Genomic DNA, 22,282 nt, shown 5'->3' with positions numbered 1-22,282 from the left:
GGGTAGACCTCTGGGCCGGCACCAGGGCGGGAGGCCTCTCCCCTCAGCACTTCCCGCCCGCCCTTCTGCCCGCCCTTCTGCCCGCCGCCTCACTGGCGGCTCCCGCGCATGCGCAGGCGCTTGCGCCGTTCACGGCCCGGCCGAGCGCGGCGGATTTGAAGCGGCGCCGCCGCCGCGGGACGGTGGATTTGGTTGGGTTTTTCACGTGGGGAAGCTTCGCTCATCCTCACCTGCCCCACCGAGCCACCTCCCGTCGCTTCAGCGGTGAGAGCGGGGCCCTGGGAGGGGGGGAAGAGCTCGTCCTGGGTCGGGACGTGAGGTAAAAGGGCGGGCTGCCGCGGGTGGTAACGGTTTCTCCTGAGGTGCGGAAGCTGGCGAATCTCTAGGGCCTCGTTTAGCGAGCGTGCTAGTTCTTAGTGTTTTAAAAATAAGAGTAAAATAAAAGCTTGTTTTCAGGTGTGAGGTGACCACCAGAGGGAGCTGCGTAAGCGCTGTGTACCCAAGGGCTGTCAGGCGATAGTGTTGAATGGAGGTTTGTTACGCTGCGGTTGGATAAGATGCATTTCAGCAACGTGTTTTTATCAATTAGTTCCTACAATAGCCTTAATAAGTATACTTACACAAGAGCGACCGATATATAATGCTAAATTTTGTGCCTCCGTGCTCTGCTAGCAAGCAAGTGTGCATTTTCTTTTGGTTAATTACTGATCTTTTTTTAAAAAAAACCAAAGCCCACCTCTTTAAGTATTGATAATCTGATCCAAGCTCCCCGAGAGAGCCTTATAGCAGTTTTTTAAATAAATCAGGTATTTCTTATGTATCACAGTAAATTTCCAACTTTGTGGTAGTGAATGCCTTAATATAATAAAGACCCAGTTTCATGAGGAATGATTGTATTGATATTACACTGCATTTATTGTCAGAATTCAGGGAAACTGCTTTCTCTTGTCTTACACCAGTCACTTTGTACTTTCCTGTTTTCAATTTAGTAAAATAAGAGGTAGTTACTATGCTTACTGATTCAGTTAAGTTCCCTTTGCTGCTTTGATGCATCACGGTAATTTTTAAAATTCTGCTTAGCATTTGTGACTTAGCTCTTTCTTAAATTACTGCTTTCTTTTTTATTTCCCCTCAGTATCATAACAGGAATATGGCATCCTCAGACCTGGAAGATTTATGTTTTCACATCAACACAAAGATTTCGACTATTAAAAAGACCCTTCAATTAAGAAACATAGGTAAAAGAAATTAAGAGAGGGTTTTGGTTTGCACCCCTTTGCGGGAAATGGGAATGCTCTAATTAGATGAAGAATGTAACATGAAGGTGAAATCAAGTGAAATATGGAAAACAACAACAAAAATGCGAGCAAGGATGGCAAAATGGGAGTGTTATCAGGGAACTGGGTGCCAAGCAGAGAACACGAGCTAAGTGTGCTCCTCTGAAGGGCTTGGAGACTGGTCATTAATGCAGTCTATATTCTATATACTTGGTGGGGAGAGCTCTAGATGGGAGAATGTTTTGGTGAGTATGTTAGGCCTAATTAAAAAAATGCAAAGGCACAAACGGAGGTTTATACAAGTGTCTCTTTGTAGCATTCCAGGAGTGCCTGGCTGAGATGTAAACAGGCAGGGGTTTGCAAGCCTACTTAAACTGAGGTACTGAAATTGATCTGAATGTTTTGGGGTCATCCCTTATCCTCCGCTAGGCACAAATAGATGTTACGCAGGATCATTGAAATGTTGGTCGGGAGGGTCATCTAGACTAACCTCCTGTTTGAAAAGGGGTTATAACCATTTCCAAAAAGGGCCGTAGCTTTCTAGCTCCCCTAAGCAGGGAGATTATGAAGGAGAACGGGTTGTGCAGCCAAGCAGTTGTGAAAGCCAGGCTATGTTAAAAAGCCGGGTCTTCCACCCACAACAGTAGCAGGTATAGCTTAGCACTTCCAGCATCATGCTGGAGAGGGGCCTTTATTCCTGCAGCAGCAGCTTTGAACTCTTCTGGCTCTGCAGAGTAGGAGGCTGACTATTTGACCAGTGAATATTGCTGCTTTTCCTGGGATGATATGGTGGTTGGGGAGCTGGAGTTTGTGGATAACTGATGCTTGTGGAAGGGAGGGAACTGTGGTTTTGGTTTTGTGTTAAGTGGTGTTTTGGCTGTTTGGCTTAATGTTCTCTCTTTGACAGGTCAAGAACCATCCCTCAAATCTATGCTCTGTAAAATAGGACATGAGATGGTTCTCTTGCATGATCTCCTGAATAAAATGGAAATGGAAGTTCAACAGCAAGAAAAACTGAAGAATTTGCTAAAAGTAATCTTTTGTTTGTGGGTTTTTTCCTGCTTCATGAGATAAGGAAAAATTCAAAGGAATCTTTAAGTGCATCGTTGTTCTTTTCTAGACCTGAAGTGAAATGTTTGGATGCATGAGGCTGCTCACAAGTGGAACTGGGACTCAGAACAGGCTTGCTTAATAAACATTAAGCAGCTCTCCAGCAGAGTGAACACTAAACCTGGAAAAAAAAAAATTTGTATACATTGAAAGCATGTCTTTATCATAATAGATACCGTGATTGAAAGAGCAGTTCTATCTTTACATCCTTGCAATAGCTATGAAATTGATTTAATGAGAATATTTATCCGCTGTTTTACTGTGCGTTTGCAGTACCTTCATGTGTTAAGTCTTTTGTGAAAGTGGTGTTTGGAGAATGTAGATGAGTTTCCTGTAGTATCTCTTCATCACTACCGCCTTTTCCCTGCCCAGACCTGCTAGGGTATATTGTTAAAGATTTACTTCTTGCTCACTCAAATATCTCTGATGCTTTGAGAGCAAGGACAGACAAGCTCATGTTTTCTCACTCTTAGCTTTGTTTTTCTGAGCTTTGCTAGTTGCTCTTGGGGAAATTAGGTAAAGAGGTCAGATGATGTGGAGAGAGAGAGCAAAGAACACCTCTCAAGTTAAAAAAATCATTTTAGCATTCCCCTAATAGTAAACTAATTTTACTTGCTTGATATTAAGTTTCTGATTTCTGATGAAGTCTAACATTAATTTCAGGAGCTCCAGAAGTCTGCTGAGAGAGATCAAAATGAAGCACAGCACCTCCGTGAAAACATTCCTTCCCATCTGCCGAAACCAACACAGAGCTGGTATGTGGTACGTGAGTACGGAGGTACTGGGCAGTTCTTGGCAGCTGCAGCGTAGTACAGCTCTGCTTCTTTTACTGTACGTTAACTGTGAACTTTTGGGAGCCAGGGTGGTTATGTGTATTGATTTTGGAGTTTGCTCCTGACTGATCACTACCAGGCTTGTCCTAGCACTCTAACAAATCCCTCAGGTAAAACCTATAACACACCAAGTTGTTCAGACGAAAGCTTCCAGTGGCAGGTGTGACATTACAGTCGAAAACTAATTCTTCAATAAATCTGAGATTTCCTTGCTTTAGAATTGCAAACATGCTGGTTTGATAGCTGTAGCACCTGAGGATTGAAGGGTCAGTTAGTGATCCAAATGCTGGGTCACTGGGACTGAAACTCAATGCTGCCTTTCCAATATAATAAAAAGAAAAAAATCCTCTAACTCAGTCACCTTTCTGTGGGGATTTGTGTTACGGTTGTGGTATTTTTATTCTCCTTTCCCTGCAACAGCCTGGCATTTATTTTAGCTAGCAATGACATCCACCTGCCCTTGAGAGGGCTGTACTAAGAAGCTGTTCAAAATAATGTTGAGAATTTTCTCAAGTGGGAGAATGAGACACAAGTGTGAGAAACAATAGCTATTTTTCAGCTTCTAAGACATTATAACTCTGCTGAGCTTTCTCAGGGTGGTCAGCTCTTTCTCTGGCTGTTTGGAGCTGCTTTGTATTTTTGAGTGATGTTAGTGTATGCCAGATAGGGGTCTCTCCTAGATTCTGACATCTGGAGGTCCCAGAACTTATATCCACCCTTGTAGCTTGTCCGAATTCAGTGTGTCGGTCTCTTTGAATTCAGTGCTTCCAGTATGTGCCCTGAATCTATCAGCTTTACCTGGTCTCGCTCCTAATACCAGACAAGCCTCGGGCTGAAAACATTACAGGCGTATTCCAGCAAAGTGAAATTTTAAGGATATGGAAACAAGGTTACAGAAGGGAAAAATGAACTCTAATTTTAGATAGTATGTAGCAATATTCTCACCTGTGTAGGTACTGCTTGTATTGAGACTTGGACTGGTCTTACCTGGTGAAGAGATGACTTGTGCAGCAGCTTTTTTTCTGAGCGTGACCGTCCAAGCGTGAACCCTCGGTGTAGGAAACAGCTTTCTAAAACGTGTCTAGAGATGCCTTGTTCCTTTTCAATTCCCATTTCCATTTAGGTGTTGCAGAATTCATGCTTTTGTGTGTGAAAGAATGGAAGTTCCTCAGAAATTATCGCTGCGGTTCTGCCACCTTTTCAGAACTTTCTTAATTTAGGAAAAATCTTTACCTTAAGTTTATATTACCTCCTGGGGATAGTTTATATGCAAATGAGGCTGGTTTAGTGATTGTATCGCCTCTGATATCAAAAAGATTCTTTGTGGTGTTGGTTTCCCCTCCAGTCTTGCCCTGCTTTTGATCAAGAAGTTAACTGTGATACAAGTTTAGCTGGTTCTTCTCTTTTTAGACAGAACCACATGTGTAAAACTAAGCAAGTTGTTCTAATAACTTTCTACAGATGGTGCTCTGCCACCTTGCAATGGCTGTTCTGTCAGTGTCCAACAGACTGCAATTGGTCAGAACCCATCTGTGTCAGTGTAAAGGGGTCTTCAGTCCCCTTCCCCAAACCTTCCTCTGTTAACCCTCTCCATTTCTCTTCCTGCGTGTCCCAGAACACTCGGGGAGCTGAGTACTAATTGTCTGTTGAGTGAATGTCATGAGGTAAGTCCCTCAGAAAACAGAGTGAGTGCTGGAACGTGGCTGAGACAGGCCTTCAAACCTCAGAAAGAATGAAAATGCCCACACAGACGAATTGGGCTTTGTGGCTTCATGGCTTTCACTATTGTTTCTCTCCTGTGTTCTTGGTTTTGGTGTTCTTATTTAATGGAGGAATGTCACTGAAATAAAAAGCGAGTACAAGGTATCCAAGCCCTTTGTGCTCCAGATGTTTATTGAGAGCAGTTTCTTATTACACCAAACCCAGACTTTGAATACAAGCTTTGGTTCTTTGTTTGCGTGGTCCTGGCCAGCAGTGAGCTGTAAGCATAGCATCTCGCTGCTGCAACGTACAGGACAGGTAGCAGGTAGGAACCCAAAGCAGAAGTACCTGGGGGTGGGGAATCATCTAGAAAAGATAAGAGGTTTGCTGCAGTGAGGGGGATGGCAGGAGATTGGACCATACAGGAGGAGAAAAGTTTTAAGACGCAAATTCACCTCCTTCGGTCCTTGTGTTTATCCTTCTATTCCAAACCCACCCCTACACCACCCAAATTCCCCACCCTTCCCTTTGCCTCTTTGCCGGCATTCCCTGCACTAGTGCTAGCTCCAGGGTGCCAGGAGTAGTTTTGTGCAGGGCCTCGCCTTATTTTTCAGATGTTTGCGTCTGAATTAGTTTAACTGTTGGTGCCCTGCATTTCTGAAGGGCTCCGCCTTGGGGCACGGCAGGGAGCAGAGCTCCCCCTGTCGCTCTGTCATGGGCCAGACAGTTTGGGAGCCCAGCAGGTGGCACTCGCTCTCCCACACGCCGCAGTCGTCTTCCCTGGGAAACGGGGACGCCAGGTTTGGGGGTGTCACATCAAATGACAAATTCCAGCCCTCGGGTCAACAGAGGCACTGCTGTGCCCTTCGCTGGCTGCAGGGCCCCACGTCAAACGAAAGTCCCTTCCTGTGGGAGGGTTAGGTCAGAGTTAGCGGATCAGGTCTTTGTGACAGGTCAGCTCAGTGCTGCGTTACTTCTGTTGCACATCACAGCCTGGTGGTGTCCTTGTAGTCAGATGATGGTGAATTTGGCCAAATGCATCGCTTTTGCTGTCCTTTTACCGCTGAGTAGGAGAGCAGCTAGGTGCATGGCTGGCAGCTAACTCGGTGTTTGAAGCTCTAAGCCGAGGGTTTGGAGGAAGGGTGAAATTATAAAAATAACGCTCCGATAATCACTCAAAGCAGGAAACTCCTTGGCTTTTGGGATCTTGCCTAAAAAAAAAAATTCTATGTATTTAAAAAAAAAAATCCCAGCCTGCTGGATGGTGTTGAATTTCTTTGCTTCAAAAGATTAATGGATGAGTCAGGCTTCCCAAGATGTGAACTTCTTTCAAAGAGCCGTGAAGTATTTCAAATCTGCCTGTTTAGGCTGCAGCTCTGTGCTGCGGTTCATCTGATAAAAAGCGAGGCCTCATGTTCTGTGAAATGTAATGGTACATTGAATTTTTAACTGCTCTGTGCTGCATTTGGCCTCCTGCCAATTCACCTGCTAGCAGCCTCTCGAGCAGAGAAATGAAGAGCTATAATGAAGTCAGCTAAAGTATGCAATTTGAAATGGAGTAGGCTTGCTTTATTTATTTTTCTTTCAGGAAAGATGATGATTTGTGTTCAGCCAGCCTAACAGATGGGTTGGAACTTAGGCCTGTGAGTAAGCAGGCTTGATAATGTCACAGTATTCTCCTTACTACTGATCTGCTGTTTATACACTTAATATTCTTTCATTTTACAGCATCACTGGGCTAACTGTGAAATGTGAAGAACAAACAAAAGCTGTAGAACCCGAACGTGCAAAGAAACCTACCAAAGAGTCAAGGCTTATTAAAGAAGCAGCCTTAATAACTACAGAAGAATTTCAAAGCGTTCCTGCGTAAGTAAGCGTGGCTTTTCTTAGACCCCGTCGTGCCAATTTGGGTGGTAAACGTAGGTTTGGGAAAGTGAGCTCTTGCAGAGCTGAGGCTGACGGGGATGTTTTGAAGCTTTAAGTGTTCCACAGGATGAAACATCATGATGATAGCTGCAAATAGTTTATATGCAACACTGGCAAACCTGAAAATGAAATGAATAGAGCTAATTAGGTTCTTTTTTTCTATGTATATTTTGGGAAGATCAGAACTAATCAGTTAAAACCCAAACATCTTATCTCAAAAGTCACTTCGATTGTACAAACAGAAATATATTAGCTAATGGATGGGGTTTGAGAATGGGATTTGAGAACGGACGTTTAAAAAAAAGAGCCATCATCTCATAAGATGAAAGGTGTGGTTACACTTAAAAGGTAAAATAATGATGAATGCTGGTTTTACTTGACCCAACTATTGGTTTCTGAAAACCTCAAGTCTTGACCTACCAATCTGTTTTGAGACAGGAAAAGAAGTCAGACTTGTTAAAAGCAAAAAAAACACCTCCCACTGAAACACCCCGACTTTCTGGAATAGAAAGCTGTGGGGTTTTTTCCCCTACCATCAGGATCTGATTAATAGGTATCCTTGTCTGAAGTCTGTCTTATAGGAATAACTTTTCTTATATGGCATTTTTGGGACAATGACAAATATTTCTGCAAAAACGAGAAAATTCTCTTGATGCCTAAGGCTAAATTGTTATCTAGCCTCTCCATTCCATGTGTTCCCTGACAACGCTTGTTTCAGTAAGATTTTTTTAATCTCTGTTTTACTTGAGGCTTTCAAGTCATCTTTCCTATAACCTTCAAAATATCCAGGTGAGCAGTGACCATTTTCTTCCACCAAATTGCTCAATCCAAAAAATGAAGGACCCTGAATGTTGAGCTAATAATAAAGGATTCTTCTTTGGTTACTTCTTAGGAGTGCGTGCACCTGGTATTCTTATTCTGTGGGTCATCTCTCGTGTTTGGTGGATTTACTCCCTTAGGTACTTTTCTCCCGATAAAATTTGGGAAAGGTAAAGCTGGAGCATGGGAATTTTTGGCCTTTATTTCTGCTAAGGCAAAAGAAGTAGATGTAGCCTGTTCCAGCCAAATGTTGGTTTAACCTCCTGTTAAAGCTATGATCTTCCCTGATAACCCCTTAAAGTGTTTCATTATCCTTGAAAGTGGAACATTTGCGAGTGGGGAAAGTGGTGATGGAGGCCAGCTGGATACTCTTGCTGGTTTACAGAAAGGTTGCACCTTAAGCTGCGCTTGTGAGGCTATAGAACTATTTTTATTCAGATGGGGAAAGCATGTTTGTTCTGTGGAGGAAGATTTATATGAATTTAAATAGACCTATTAATCTGCAAGGTGTTTTTCTGTTGCCTGGCAGTGTTTTGATACCAGACTGGGGGAGTCCGCAAAGCCTGCGATTTCACATACCATTTAATCAAATCGAAGCAGCAAATGTCCATGACCCCGATTTTCTCACACCTAACATATTCTCCTAAAAGGATGAGAATTAGGTTTGTATCCCAGTTCTCCAGGTCAGCGCTGATGTAGGATCTCTTTATACCTGCTGGCAACAGTAACAAGGGATACTACCACATTTTTACACAGCCCCGGTCCCGGAGCCGAGTGGCTGTGCTCGTACAGGACTCGGCTGATGTGCAAAGCCTGTCTGAGGGACTTAATAAAGCACAACTGTGCATATGCGTCACATATGAGTCTAAATCCGTTACCAGCTGGGTATCGTGGGTTTTGCAGCAGCCAAGAGTGTCTCATTCCTCTCTCCCTTCCTACCGCAGCTGTGGTAGAGTGTAACTGAAAAATCTAGGTGGTTTTCACCCCCTCTGTGCTCAAAGTGAAGGAGAATCAATCCTCAACATCATTAGGGCACTAAAAGGGATATACAGTCTTCAGTGACTTCATATTTTTAGAACTCTGCAGCAGGTATTTAACAAAGGTGCATGCTGTGTTTGGGGTCGGATACGGAGCGTCTTGATCAAATAGAATACTCTCGCACAGTAAGAGACTTGCAAATTATCTGAGCCTTCAAATCTGTTGCAGAAAGACACTTTTTGGAGGAAGAAAAGGGCAATTGCATAGTAGATGTCTCTGTTAACTTTCAATTCAAGGCAAAGGAAAATGCTTGCTTTATTCTGTCTCTAAAATTCTTACCGCTTAAGATACATTTTTAGAATCTGCATGTTCATTATAACTCTAAAGTCTCAGAAGATAGGAACTTGGGGGAATATTTGTTTCTTTCAGACTAAGCGTTTTTGAGGAAGCAGATTTGGCCATTAGGAGATTTATCTCTTTTCCAGTGATATATCATGTGATATATTGATGTTATTTTCTTTGAAGCACATAGCGCTGTGCTTTGGTTTTCATACCTACAGGAAAAAAAATGTTTTGAGAAGGGCTTCTGTGGTTTAAAAAAAAGAAATTGGGCCATGCTTTTTATAAAAAGAAAAGCATTCTGAATGATTTTGCCTTTTTTATAATGAAGCAGATTTTAAAGTTCTTTTAAATCTAAATTAAATAGATTAATTTGGAACTTCTCAACTTCGTATTTTTATATTAGTGTATGTCTGGACTGCAATAAATGTCAGCATTTACGGGTTTGCTAGCCACGGCTGATAGAAAAGTGAGAAGACGAACAGCTGGAGTTAGTTTACGCGCAGAAGAAAAATTCCAGTTGCTTTTGACAGAATTTTAGTTTCGGATTATGGCACCTCTGTGTAAATGGCTGCGACACAGGTGTCCCCACGCTCACTGCGTGCCCTCGCTCTTGCTGCGGAACGGCCCGTCGGGCAAATCGGCGAAACCAGAAAGCGGCTCAGCTGCGTGGCTGCGGGCGGCGAACCGTGGTTGCCTGGGCAGAACTGGCTGGTGCCGCTGGAGATGCTTTAGCATGTACTGCCAGATCTCTAGGTACTGAATTTTCTGTAAACCCTGGCACGTCTGGCCCCGTGTGAGTGTCTTGGATGCCTGAGGGCCTCTCCAAGAGCACTTGGTTCTTAGGTTTAGGCAGCTGAATCCTGCTTCTCTGTTCCTGTGTCAGGATGAGCTGAGGTGTTTTCTTGGGTTTATCGAGTGTATTCACTGTGTGTCTGTTGAGCACAGGAACTTAAATATAGGTGTGTTATACCTTTGGCCTCAATCTTATAGGTGTGTTATACCTTTGGCCTCAATCTTCATCGCTCTGTGCGTTCCCCTGTGACTTTCTGAATGGGCAAAGGGATGCAGATAGAGCCATAAATAGCAGTTCATGTACACAGGCAGAGCCCTTCTGCGGTTAGAGGCTGTGTTACTCGTTTCTGCTCAGGGTGACTGTGTTTCAGGGGCAGCAGTGCTGCTTTTATTTGTGTGCACCACGCAGAGCGTCTTTATAAAAATGGCTGCACCTCCAACTTTGAATCGGGATTAATTAAAATATCAATAACGTTGGAAACTGGCTACAAATAGCTTAGCAATTCAGTCTGAAATTAAAGCAATTGCTCGATTTCTGGAGTTTTTACGCACCCTGTGCAGACCTGTCTCCCTGGTGGGGCTGGCTATTAAAAGCTACAGCAAGGGCTTAATTTTTAGTTGGCAATTGTGTAACGCCCACCCACATTCTGGTTTGGAATATTGAATTTGTAACTGATCGGCTACTTGTGCTTTAAATTCTTTGTATGTTTTCCGAAGATTGAGGGTTTTTTTTTCCATTCAGATTAAAATGAGGGAAGAATTTCCTGTTCATTGACCTTTTCAGTCGTCTTTCCTACAGCTTTTAGCTGCCTGCTGTCCTGGCCTGACGATCCCCATTCATTCTTAAAACGAACTGTAACACTTTCCTCAGTTCCACATATTTGCAAACTGATACCAAACCAAACACAAACAGCCGGGTTCCGTTTGTTGTAGCCTGATGATCACAGGGTAGTTCAAGCTGCTAGGTTGCCCCGGCTCTTACTGCGGTGTTTTCTGGGGTTTTGTTTTGTATTTAGCTTACTGCTTGTCCTCCGAGGCTTCAGATTTAATGTTCTAGAACAGCTTCTCAGTTTGTAGCATGTTTCCCCTTCCCTGAATGCATGCCTTTACATCTATAAATACTGAATAGCCTTACTTGCAACTATTCCAATGTTCTAATATTTCCACATCGCTTTGTTTTTTATCTTCTGTGCTTCCTGTACCTCTAGGCTGTTATCAACAGATCTTATTATTTTAGTACTAGTCTTATGAAATGCTCTGAAAGCTCAGAAGTGGATGTTGGTAGTGCAGAACTGTGTCTGTATAGCTCATTTGGCTGCACAATAAAATAGAGAAACCAACCCAAAACTGGTATGTCTTAAAAAAAAAAAAAACAAAACCAAAAAAACCCCACACAAACCAAACCCGAAGGAATGGCTGTAAGATCAAACACAGGCTATTTATGATTATAATATGAACCAAATTGCACTTTTAGGCAGAAGCACTGAATTTCAGTTTTGGCTTGTATTATATTTTCTGCAAAGCCGCTTGGTTCTTCTGCGTTTGTAGTGTAGGTGGTACGCTAGAAAAGCAACTTTTACTCCATCTTGAAAAAGCTCCTTACACCTTAAGCACTGGATAGTTTTTATTTGTTAATTTAGTTTTCTGATGTTTCATCTTCCTGGCTTTTCAGGATTATTAATCAAGGAAAAGAACAATATTAACTACTGCGTTTGTTCATTAAAACAAAGCAGAAGAAACCGCCTCTAACTAGGAATAGCATGTTCAGTTATGGCTGATGGAAGAGAAAAATAAACATGAACTTCATTTGTGACTTTCTGGTTACTGGTTTTTATTTTTATTTGTAGGTATATGAAAGGTCGTTTAACATACGATCAGATTAACGCAGTCGTTCAAGATATGAACAAGGCTGTGGTGGGCAAGTACAAGATCTTGCATCAGCCTTTGAAATCGATGAATGGAGCAGTCAGAAATCTCTACCACAGGTTCCTGGAGGAAGAAACTAAGGATACAAAAGGTATGTTTGTTTGCAATGTTAGTACCAAACTCGTACAATTTGGATATTGCAGCACAAGTATAAAAACACTGGACAAAATATTGAATGATTAATGACCGCATGCGCTTTTCATTTTATAGCGTAACTTGTAGCATCTTTTTCTCAGAAAACAGTCCATCCAGGCACTCTGGTGGTTGATGGAACGGTTTAACCTGTGGGAGTGTTTAAAACAATCGGTCCTGAAAAATTTTAGAAAACCTGCTATTGCTTATTCTCAGACTGAGAACAGTGGGGAAAAAAAACCAAGTCATAATCTGTAGGCTTAGTGGGGCTTTCCCTCCCTTCCCATCACGGAGTGCCGCGGTCGAGATCAGGTTTGGCCCTGAAGAATTCTTATCCACTACCAGGGGCGAACAACGCTTCGACAGCCTGGAGCGATGGAAGTTTTGGCTCTCCCTTGCTGTAAGGGGAGGAGAACAGAAATGAGATCTGTCTCCAGAGCAGATTCCAGGCCATAAGGAATAGAAATGCCTAATTACTGTACTGACCTGGGTACTCAGAATAAAATCCAGTTGCCTTTTCTGGATGAAGTCCTATAGCGTAGCGACAAGGGTTATTGTTGTGACTGAAGAGTTTTCCCATAACTGATTGTGTTACTTTTTATATGTTTTCACTGACAATACGTCACTTTTGTGGCGTGTTTTAGCAAAAACTTTGAGTGCACAAAGATTGTATTTGGAATCACTACAAGTTCTGTAAACTCCTAGTTTGATAACCAAACTGCATATACTGCGTTTTCAGTTTTTAAGCTAGAATGGACATGAACTATTAAAAATTTGTTCTGAAGCTGGAAAATCTGGGTAATCAGTCATGCCACAGTGACTTTGTGGAAGAGGCAGGGCTGTCTGACAACCTTAAGAAGTTTTCTCCTCTGAAAAGCATAAAGGGAGCAAAAATGCACCAAAATGTCTGTCTCAATTTAACAGTGAATTGTACTTACGGGTTAGTTTTCCCAAAGATATGTGGCACAGTAAATCTCTAATATTAAAATCTCCTCTTTTTTTGGCATTCCTTTTGAGGACAAGTATGTAATTATTCCTGGAGGGGTGTACCGCATATCAAGCATGGCGATGTCCTTAGAATGCCCTCATGTTTCCTACTTCAGACACAAGTTCTGTCTCACAGAAAGAGCTCTTTTTCTGACAATGCCTTGGCGCCGACCTCCCGATTTCTGCCCTGGCCAGAACGCAAGAACGCTCGCCCTAAGCACGTTCACTGCGTACTCGGGGGTCACCTTGTGACAAACTATGGCTTTTTCTTCCTTCCTTTGGATTTGTTGCGCTCTCAATATTTACAGTACGGTGATAACATCACTAACTTCTAGATTCTAAATGCATCTCTTCTGTAGGGAAGGAATTCTGATAGGGTGGACATGCCTGGCTCTTCACTTTGAGACTTAGAGGATAAACATGTCATGAAAGTCAACGTTGTAAAGGATGTTAATGAAAGCACGCTAAGGGCATGCAGCTACACTACTTCACGTGACCGGCCCGCTGATTTGGGCTCGGATTGTTTAGTTTTTCCCTAGACAAGTTCTGCTTCAGTCTAACAATGGCTCATATTAATCTGGGATTTCCTAAAATACTTGCGTTATCATTTTTAACTTAAAGTATTTTTTTGGTTTAACTGTTACTGTCTTCAGATTGGGAGTAAGGGGTTTGAGCCCGTGGCTACAGAGGAGAGGCTAAACACTAGAAGGGCCATCCTAGGTCCAGAATGCTGCTTAATCTGAACCGTGATCCGCAGCAGCCTTGGCTGCAGTGGAGGAGCTGTTCTAGCAACTTGAGAAAGCTACAACTAGTCAGAGAGAATTTTCTCCAAGGAAGTGTTTTGTTGGGGTGGTTGTTTTTATATCTGAAAAACTGAGGCTTTTAATTTCTTTAGGTACCTGAGAAAGAGCCTTTTATTTTCTTGTTTACATTGGAAGGTTCAGTTAGGAAACCAGGACATTCAGCATCTGAGAGTGTGTGTGTGTGTGGTAGATTTTTTGTTTGTTTGTTGTGACTAGAAAGTCTAGAGAAAAAGGCTGGCAGGCTGTCAGACAGTTCTTATCTGGCCAGCACGAAATGATTAAATGTCTTTATCCATTGCATTTTTCAGGATGAGGTGGTGCATTCATTGATTTGTTTGCTTGAATTTCTGCTGTGAGTCTCTGCTTAGGATTCCCACAGTTTCTCAGCCTGGGCTGATTGCCAGCTGACCTCTTCCTCTCATTTCAAGATGAGAAAAGATGCTGCATGGTTTATTCAGGGTAACTTCCTAGCCAGTAAGCTGATTCGGTTAGTTTAGCTAGTTATTTAGTGCATGGACCTACTGTTTCCAACCAAACCACTGCCCTCTCTCCAGCTCTGGTTTCTTCATAAATAAAGATCCTGCTATGCTGGATGTTGTTGCCTTGAATTCTGGGCAAATATAAGAAGAAATTCTGTTCTGCACAGATTCAGGGCATTTTGCAGCTCCCCCAGGTATAATCCTAACGCTGTTTAGGGGTATTGCCCTATTACTGACAATTGCAAATAGGCTCTATCCAGCTGTAGGTATATTTTAAGCAGTTATGCAGGTTTTATTCTTTTTGGAGTAAACAAACCTTCCCCTTCTCACCTGTATGTGAATTTAGCAGTGTTGCAAGCTCTTCCTGGATTCCAGGCTAGTTCCCATCTGGGGGAAACCAGCCAGCTCTTGACAGTTACTGTCTCTGGAAGAGCCTATTAGGCGTCTGTGTCACCGACTCTCAAAATGGCCCAGTCTGTGAGAAAACACGGCCTGATATTCCTCAGCTCTGAGCAATATCGTGGGGAACGCTGCGCCTCTAAACAGCACCCTGGGGCCTTGGTTCTAACGGCCGTCACGTCCTTGGATGCTCCTTCAGAGCGGAGCGTGTGTCCTGTGAGCTCGCTCAGCAGGTGAAATTTAAAGATTAAATGTTTACATTTAAAAAAATAGACTTCCCTGTGTAAACCAGCATTGTACTTGTTTATTAAACAAAAGCTTTCCTGGCATCTTCAGCTTTCCAGCTAGCATCAGCTGCTTTCTCCTTTCTTAAACTGGAAGGACTCTCCAATAATTTAATAGAAAGAAGAAATGCTCCATCTTATCTAAGGCGATGGTGCCTCTGCCTGACTTTACAGGCAACAGGAAGAGGGAGAATACTCTCTTCTTCCAAGTTAGAACACCCCTAGCCTTGTGACTCTTTTCTCATAAGGCTTGGAAGCGCGATAGCGCGGAAGAATACATTATTTCCTTCTGCTTACTATCCTTAGAGATAATTGGATGTTTCTTCCTTATACCTTAATTAGCATCTTCCTGGTTTCAGATTACTTTGCATTCTCACAGCTTTGTGGAGATGAGTGGTTAAAACCTTATGGCATGTTACAGGAAGCATTAAATGTACAGTCGTTTTACTAGATGTATAATTAATTCCCCACCTGAGCGGCGTATAAAGACTGAATATGAAATCACAGCTAGTGAATATAGTGATGGAGTGCTTAGAATAATGCCTTCCTTCATCGTGTCGGCTATTAGCTTGGGGGGGACCTTCTGTTGGGGGCCTTTTAGATGCTTTAACTCCAGTCGAGGCCCTGGTTTCTTACGAGCACTTGATAATGAGAATTTCCTTTAGAAGTAGTTAATCAACTACAAGAAGGGATGGGCTGCCAGCTCTGATGCGGGACCTTCCTACGCCGCTCTCCTAGAGGCGCAGGGAGGATGCCTTGCCATGTGGTTTAGTCTTTTTCCTGCATTTCCTTAATTAAGAAAGAATTAGTCTTTTCCAAACCTGATGAAAGTCAAGGGAATGGTGGGCCACATAGCTCTGACGTATGCAGGGCTTCTTCCTTTTATTTGTAAAGGGCCAATTCCAGAACTAGAGTGCCTGCTGAGAGAGCATCATTAGGCCATGGCTTATGGTGTGAATTTGGGGGTGTCCTGTGCAGGGACAGGAGTTGGACTCGATGATACTTGTGGATCCCTTCCAGCTCAGGACATTTTATGGTTGTATGATTATTTTGGACCTTGCAAAGCAATTACTTGTGATTCAAATAACGCAGCTACTCGGCTGTGTTCCATGACTGAAACACTGATGTGTGGTGCCCTTCCACGGTAAAGCTGTCCTATGATCTTTAAGGAGACCCTGAGCCTCTCTGGTTTTGCTCGGGTCAGTGCATGGTGTGAGTGCCGTTGGCAGACACAGCTGACAACGGACGGAGCTCGCTGGATGGGGCCCGCAGCCGGTGCAGGGTAGTTGAACTTAATGGGAAGGCTGGGAATTCTTCTTTCTGGTGGCAAATTTGTGAAGCAGAACGAAGTTCCTGAGATAGCGTGAGGCCCTCATACTGCCAATTGTATTTTCTCATCAGCATGTGGAACTGTTTGAAAGAGGTTGTATTGTTGCTTGTGAAACGTTAAGCATATCCCACCACACAGTCATTTGTACAGCAAAGTCATCGTTTGTTTTCCAGGTGAATTTTTTATTGTGGAGGCTGATATCAGAGAGTTCACCCAACTGAAAGTGGATAAGCGCTTCCATAGGATCCTCAATATCCTGCGGCACTGCCAGAGAGTGAGAGAAGTCCGTGGCTCAAGACTTGTCCGCTACGTCATCTGCTAATGAGCTTTCCATGTTGCGCTTACCCAAGATACGGAAGGCAGAAGTACTTTGAGATGCAGAGGGATTTTGTTGTCCACAGAGAGATTCTACATGAGGGCATTCCTGTTCACCTCCCTTATTTTCTAAAAGGCAGTAGTGGGGACCAAGAAGGGGTTTTGTGTTGTTTGTTTTGGTTTGTTTTTTTTTTCAAACATCTATCCTGAATCAGGAGTGGCAACATCAAATGGCCTTAAAGGATTTGAGGTTTGTTTTGAAAACATGAGAGGAACTACTGTCTTCTGGCAAATTACAGATGCAAACCAGATAGGGCGATTGGTGCACCTGTGGTCACAGGAGGTTTTAATCACATTTGCAGGTCAGCACTTGAAAGTTAAATTCTCTGCATGTTAATAATGTTCCTTTTGTGTTTATGAGTTGGAGACTGTTTAAGGCTCTGTAGCTACTCAAAGGAAGCATTTGATTGTTTGGGTTGTTTTTTAATCCCTCAAACCAATTTCCAGATTTCCTTTCCTTAATCTTTTTCTTCTTATCCTAATTGTATGTTTTGATGTTTCCTGCATCGCTTGAGCAGGAAGATCTGAGGTGGTTTAAACATTTCCAGACTGATGATCGGTAGTTCCGTTAGCCATGTGGTTTTCATACTTCATCATGCAGCCAGATTTTTTTCCCCTCAGACCAACCCGTTAGACTCAAACAGTGAAGCAATGGGGGTTTTTTAAGTGAAAAATGCTGACTTTCGCTTTGAAAATACTGGTCAAACTCCTCACAGTTTTTTATTCTAGAAGGTTGTTTTCAAATGACCTATTAGTGTGGTAAGTTCCTGAGCAGAATTATTGTGATCAGTATCAGCTCTGCGAGTAATCAAAACTGGTTTGATAAGAAAAGCTATGGACTCTTTCTTCCACGAGCCTGTATCTACTTTTATCCTAACATTTAATCTAAAATACCTCCTCTTGTACCCTGTCAGTGTTAAGATGACAATTTAATGAGCAAAAGACCCTGAATGAACTTTGAACTTTCTCAATAAAGAGGCACTGGTGAGTGCTATATAATCCTAGAATTCCTGGTTTTTTTTTATGTGCTGAGTGGTTGGTTTTGGGGGGGTTTTCTGGTCTTTTGCCCTGGGAGGTTGACATCCAAGCAGAGGTCCCTACTCTGCATTGTGTTGGCGTATATTTCACATCTGGATAAACACCCAGCACAGGAAGATGTACAAAATCAGCTTCCATAGGCGTCAGTTGAGTCCATCTGTTTCTTTGCAAAGCTTATTTTATATTAAATCGTAGAGGTTTGAGTCCATAGATCATCAGGTCCTTTTTTTTTGTTTGGTTTGGTGTGTTTTTATGTTGCCCAGCTTCAAGTTCTCTTAAGAGTCCTTCAAGAGTCAGGACCCACAACCTTCTATTTCATATTCATATTTGGTTTTGACATTTCCAGGTGACTTGTTCAGCTGCTGGACAGTCTGGAGCTTCTGTTTTCTTCCGCTCTCCTCTGACCATCTGACTCGTCAGCCCTCCAGCCTGCAGCAGGAGGAGATCCCGCTGCGTAGGTGTCCCTGGAGGGAGGTTGGTCTGTTGGACGTGGGGCTATTTCAGTATTTACAGCATGTTGACTTTCCCTTCTCTGCAATTTAGTTAGTGACTGTATGGTTTTAACTTTAAAAATGTGGGGAAGAAGCAAAAAGAGCTGCAAATGGACCCAGGAGAACCATGTCCAAGTGAACACTTTGCTGTAAGGCGAGAGGTCTGAGTTTACAGGACAGTTATGGCAGGCTTAAAAAGGAATTTGTTGATGGGCAATTGATACAGAGACGCGGGCATCTAATGTTTCAATTATTATAATAATCAGAGAAAGATGAGAAACCCTTTCTTAATGATTCTTTAAAAGTTGCAGTTCTCAAAACCTTTGGTTCCTCGCTGTTCAAATTAGCAGGACTTGAGGTTGTGAAATCCCTGCGTAGCGCCAGGGACAGGAAACATGCAGCTCTGGCAGCTCCCTGGGACCTTCTGGCCAGGCACAGAATCTGCGCTCGCAGATTTAAAGGCTGGAGCAGAGCAAGAGCAGCAGAAATCAGGCCAGCTTGCAGCGACCGTGCCCTCTGACGGCTGGTGTAACAGCAACTGTAGCCAAAGACTAAATTGTGCTTCTAAAATGGCCGAGTGCCGCTTGTGCCAGCGCGCAGAGTGATTGTGCTCACTGCGGCCCGATGGCTGCTTGCTGCCAACAGGGTTTTTTTTATGCTTAGGTTGAGGCTGAGACCCTAGAGATTGGTTTTTAATATCGAGCAGAAGGCAAGACCTGATAATAGTACACACCATAACCTCCTTCTTGGTGTTCACAGTAAAGTCCTGCTGGTTTTGTCAGAAGTTTGGGTTTTTTTTTCCTGTTCAGGTATCATTGCTGTGGCTGCAGTGATTTTATTTCTTGTTTTTTCCTTAGTACTTGTTTTGGTCTGGCTAAGCTTGGTTGCTGCAGGAATATTTTTCTCCTGCCTGTAATTCCTTTTAATGTTTTGTTGTGGGGATTGCAGTTTGTGATTAATTAGATGTTGGTTAACAGCTTTCAGCCTGTTACTATGGAGTTTTTAATTTTCTAAACTATTCTCCCTCGGGCAGATTCTCACAAATGTGCTCATTATTTTAATCCCCCATCCCTAACGTTGTGTTTTCTTTCTTCTCACGAGGAAGTCAAGCCGTGGATTGTGGTCACTCGCTGTACCCTTCCACCTTCCTTCGTCTAAAAGTTCACGCCAGAACATGGCGTCCCAGTCGCTCAGCAAGTTCCTCTCTCTTTCGAATGAGTTCTTGATGTTTCCAAAGTGTTTTGGGGACAAAATGGTCGTCTCCAGGAGTTGCCTCGAGATGACTCTCTCCTGCTGTATTATTTCTCTTAGGCTGGCGCTCCCCGTGCCTTTCATCAGCATACAATTGGCAGTAGCGCTGGGTACCAGTGAGCGTTTTTGCCAGTCCTGCCAGACGGTTTAATGTAATAATCCTCCAAAACATAGCTAACGCGCAGCTTTCCAGCGCTAACTTGCGCTCTTCCAAATGTCAGCTTCTCTGAAAGCTTTGAAAACTTCTGTTCTGGAAACGAGGAAATAAAACTGAGTTAACACAAATTGAATTACCTGATAGACGAGAAGGGAATGGCCTTCTTCCTGCAGCATGACTCTGTCCTCCTTAGGACGTGGCTGGCTCTGTGCTGTCACACCTGTTACTCTCTACCCACCCCACCCCCGACATAGTGGGAGCCATAAGGAGCAGGAGCAGTAGTTGATGGACACAAACTTGGGGAGCAAAGTTACCTCCTCAGGCTGGTCTAGACAAAATATGGAACTTAACGTTTGCGATAATCTGAGGCGATGTGGTAAATTTACCAGCCAAGCATGAGCCAGCAGTGCCCAGGTGGCCAAGGAGGCCACCAGCCCCCGGGCTTGTGTCAGCACTGGTGTGGCCAGCAGGAGCTGGGCAGGGATGGGGCCCCTGTGCTCGGCCCTGGGGAGGCCCCACCTCGAATGCTGGGCTCAGGTTTGGGCCCCTCGGGACAAGAAGGGCCTTGAGGGGCTGGAGCGTGTCCAGAGAAGGGCAGCGGGGCTGGGGCAGGGTCTGGAGCACAAGTGTGCTGGGGGGCGGCTGAGGAGGCTGGGGGGGTTTAGCCTGGAGAAGAGGGGGCTGAGGGGAGCCCTTCTCGCTCTCTGCAGCTGCCTGAGAGGGGCTGGAGTGAGGGGGGGGCTGGTCTCTGCTCCCAGGTCACCAGGGACAGGGCGAGAGGAACCGGCCTCAAGCTGCGCCAGGGGAGGTTTAGGTTGGAGATGAGGGGAAATGTCTTCCCTGCCAGAGGGGTCAGGCCCTGGCACAGGCTGCCCAGAGAGGTGGGGGAGTCTCCGTCCCTGGGGGGGGGGTTCAAAGGATGTGTAGACGTGGCCCTTGGGGCCATGGTTTAGGAGGCCTGGGGGTGTTGGGTTGGGGGTTGGCCTTGATGATCCTAGAGGTCTTCTCCAACTTTAATGATTCTGTCTTGGCCAGAGGCGGGAAGAAGTGTCTGTTAGATTTGGCCTTGATGGTCAGATATCAAACCAAATCCTCTTGCCCTGTGTTTGGGGGGGGGGGGGCTTTAGAGGGCAGGAAAGATGCTACTTGATAATGAAGGGGAACGTTGCACAAGCCCGGCAGGAGCAGGACTGACGAAATGCCCGGCTGTGGTACGTGGAAGAGGAAAGCCCACGATGTGCACAGTCCGGGGTAGTTGGGTTTTGTGCCTGTCGGGGACCCGTGTGTGCATCTGAAAAAGTTGAGACAAAGCTATGTTGCTTTTTAAAATGCTCTCTGGTCCTGTTGCTTTGCTGTTCTGTTGGCTTAAAAAAAGGAGGGCTTTTTTTTTTTGTTCTCCCTTTGCTCCTCTTGAAGAGGCACTGATGGAAATAATTATCTGTCGCAATCAATGCTCAAAGCGCTCTTACCCGTGAGTATTTAGTTGGGGGTGTTTAACTGCGTGTTATTGCAGGAGGTAGTGATTTCCATCTGTGAGAGCACATGTTCTCTCTCACAGTGCCCACGAGGAGGAAGGGAAAATGAGCGTTTTATGTCATTCATGCTGGATCTTCGCTGATAGGGAGTTGATACCGAACAAGGGCGGTAAATAACTGTGCGAAGGAACGCTGGATAAAGGAGGTAATTCCTATCAGGGACTTTGACAGAAGAAGCTCTGAGTTGAGAAGGGCGTCTCCCAGGCACAGTTTTACCAAGTGGCTCTCTGAATTGTTCTCAATTAAAAAAAAGAATTTAAAAATTAAAAAATTTTAAGAACTTTTCTCTAGGACGGTGCTTACTATGGCTCAAGGGACTAAACTGTAATGTACTGTCGTGATTGCAATCGCTCATTAAAGAGGCAAACCTTCCCCTGCCCCGTGCAAGCGGGTGTACGAGGAGCGGCGTAGCTTCGTGTTCCAAACAAGCTACAAAGCCATTCAGCTTTTTACAGAGCAACCCTCTGCTGAGGACCAGCGTGGGAAACCAGGAAACCTTGATTTAAATAATAGTTTAAAATCCAGTTTTACATTTATAGGTTGTTTTTTTTTTTTCCCCTTGAGTCCTTGCTCCTTGCCGGACGAGATCCCCGAAGACATGTTGAATGCAACCAGAACCAAGAGCTGGGCTAAATTTGGAACTCATGAGGGTGATAACCAGGAGAATCTATATTTAAGCGGCTATAAAGCTTAGTATCCTCGTAAATTACGCTTACTATGTTCCCCAGTAAAGTACAAAAACTAAACAGTGTTTTCTTATTAAATGGTAAATTCTTTTTTTTTTTTTTTTAAATCTAACCTGTGTCGCAGGGAATTTCCTGGGAATTGGGATGCAATTAAAATGCAGAAAAACTTGTTTAAATGAAACCACTTTAAACACGCTGGGGTTTATGTATAGGCAGAAGCACTCAGGCGTTTTATACATATAGGCAGAAACGTGGAACAGGTTTATTCCTACGTGCGTTGTTTTCCAAGCTGAATAAACCCAAGTATTTTGGAAAGCTCTGATCGAAACCAATTAAGTGTAGTTGTACTCTGATGGATTAGGTCATAGCCTCTGCTTCCTCGTGTTGAGAATTTCGTTAGGAAAATAGGTTTTCCCATTTCCTCGGTTCTTCATGGATTTACTGAATGTAGGTAAAGTATTGGAATATCCCAGCGGTCAATAGCAATGCGATGGCTTTAAAATGGTTTTCTATTCCAGTTGAGCAGAGCTTCTTATTTAATTGACGTGAGATTAATAAGTGATGATAAGTGCAGGCCTTTAAATCACTTTGTGAACTGGAGCTGCTTGGACTCTCCTGGCTGTGTTTTATG

At 43.7% G+C, this 22,282-nt stretch overlaps 1 protein-coding gene across 2 annotated transcripts; it reads left to right on the top strand.

Moving 5' to 3' along the window:
- The first annotated feature begins 104 nt into the window (after positions 1-104).
- On the top strand, positions 105-16,657 carry SKA1 (spindle and kinetochore associated complex subunit 1). 2 transcript variants are annotated; one of them, XM_075077100.1, is made up of 8 exons: positions 139-264; positions 457-532; positions 1,136-1,238; positions 2,185-2,309; positions 3,051-3,142; positions 6,650-6,787; positions 11,626-11,795; positions 16,292-16,657. In XM_075077100.1, the coding sequence occupies exons 2-8, from the start codon at positions 527-529 to the stop codon at positions 16,438-16,440; spliced, it is 783 nt and encodes a 260-aa protein (XP_074933201.1). In that variant the 5' UTR covers positions 139-264; positions 457-526; the 3' UTR covers positions 16,441-16,657. The 2 variants fall into 2 exon arrangements, with proteins under 2 accessions (XP_074933202.1, XP_074933201.1); XM_075077101.1 differs by lacking the exon at positions 457-532 and having other exon boundaries at positions 105-264.
- The last annotated feature ends 5,625 nt before the right edge of the window (positions 16,658-22,282 follow it).

This window comes from Phalacrocorax aristotelis, chromosome W, assembly GCF_949628215.1.
Source record: "Phalacrocorax aristotelis chromosome W, bGulAri2.1, whole genome shotgun sequence".
Taxonomy (NCBI): domain Eukaryota; kingdom Metazoa; phylum Chordata; class Aves; order Suliformes; family Phalacrocoracidae; genus Phalacrocorax; species Phalacrocorax aristotelis.
Note: the sequence above shows the minus strand (reverse complement) of the source record. Positions and strands in the feature narration are given on the sequence as shown.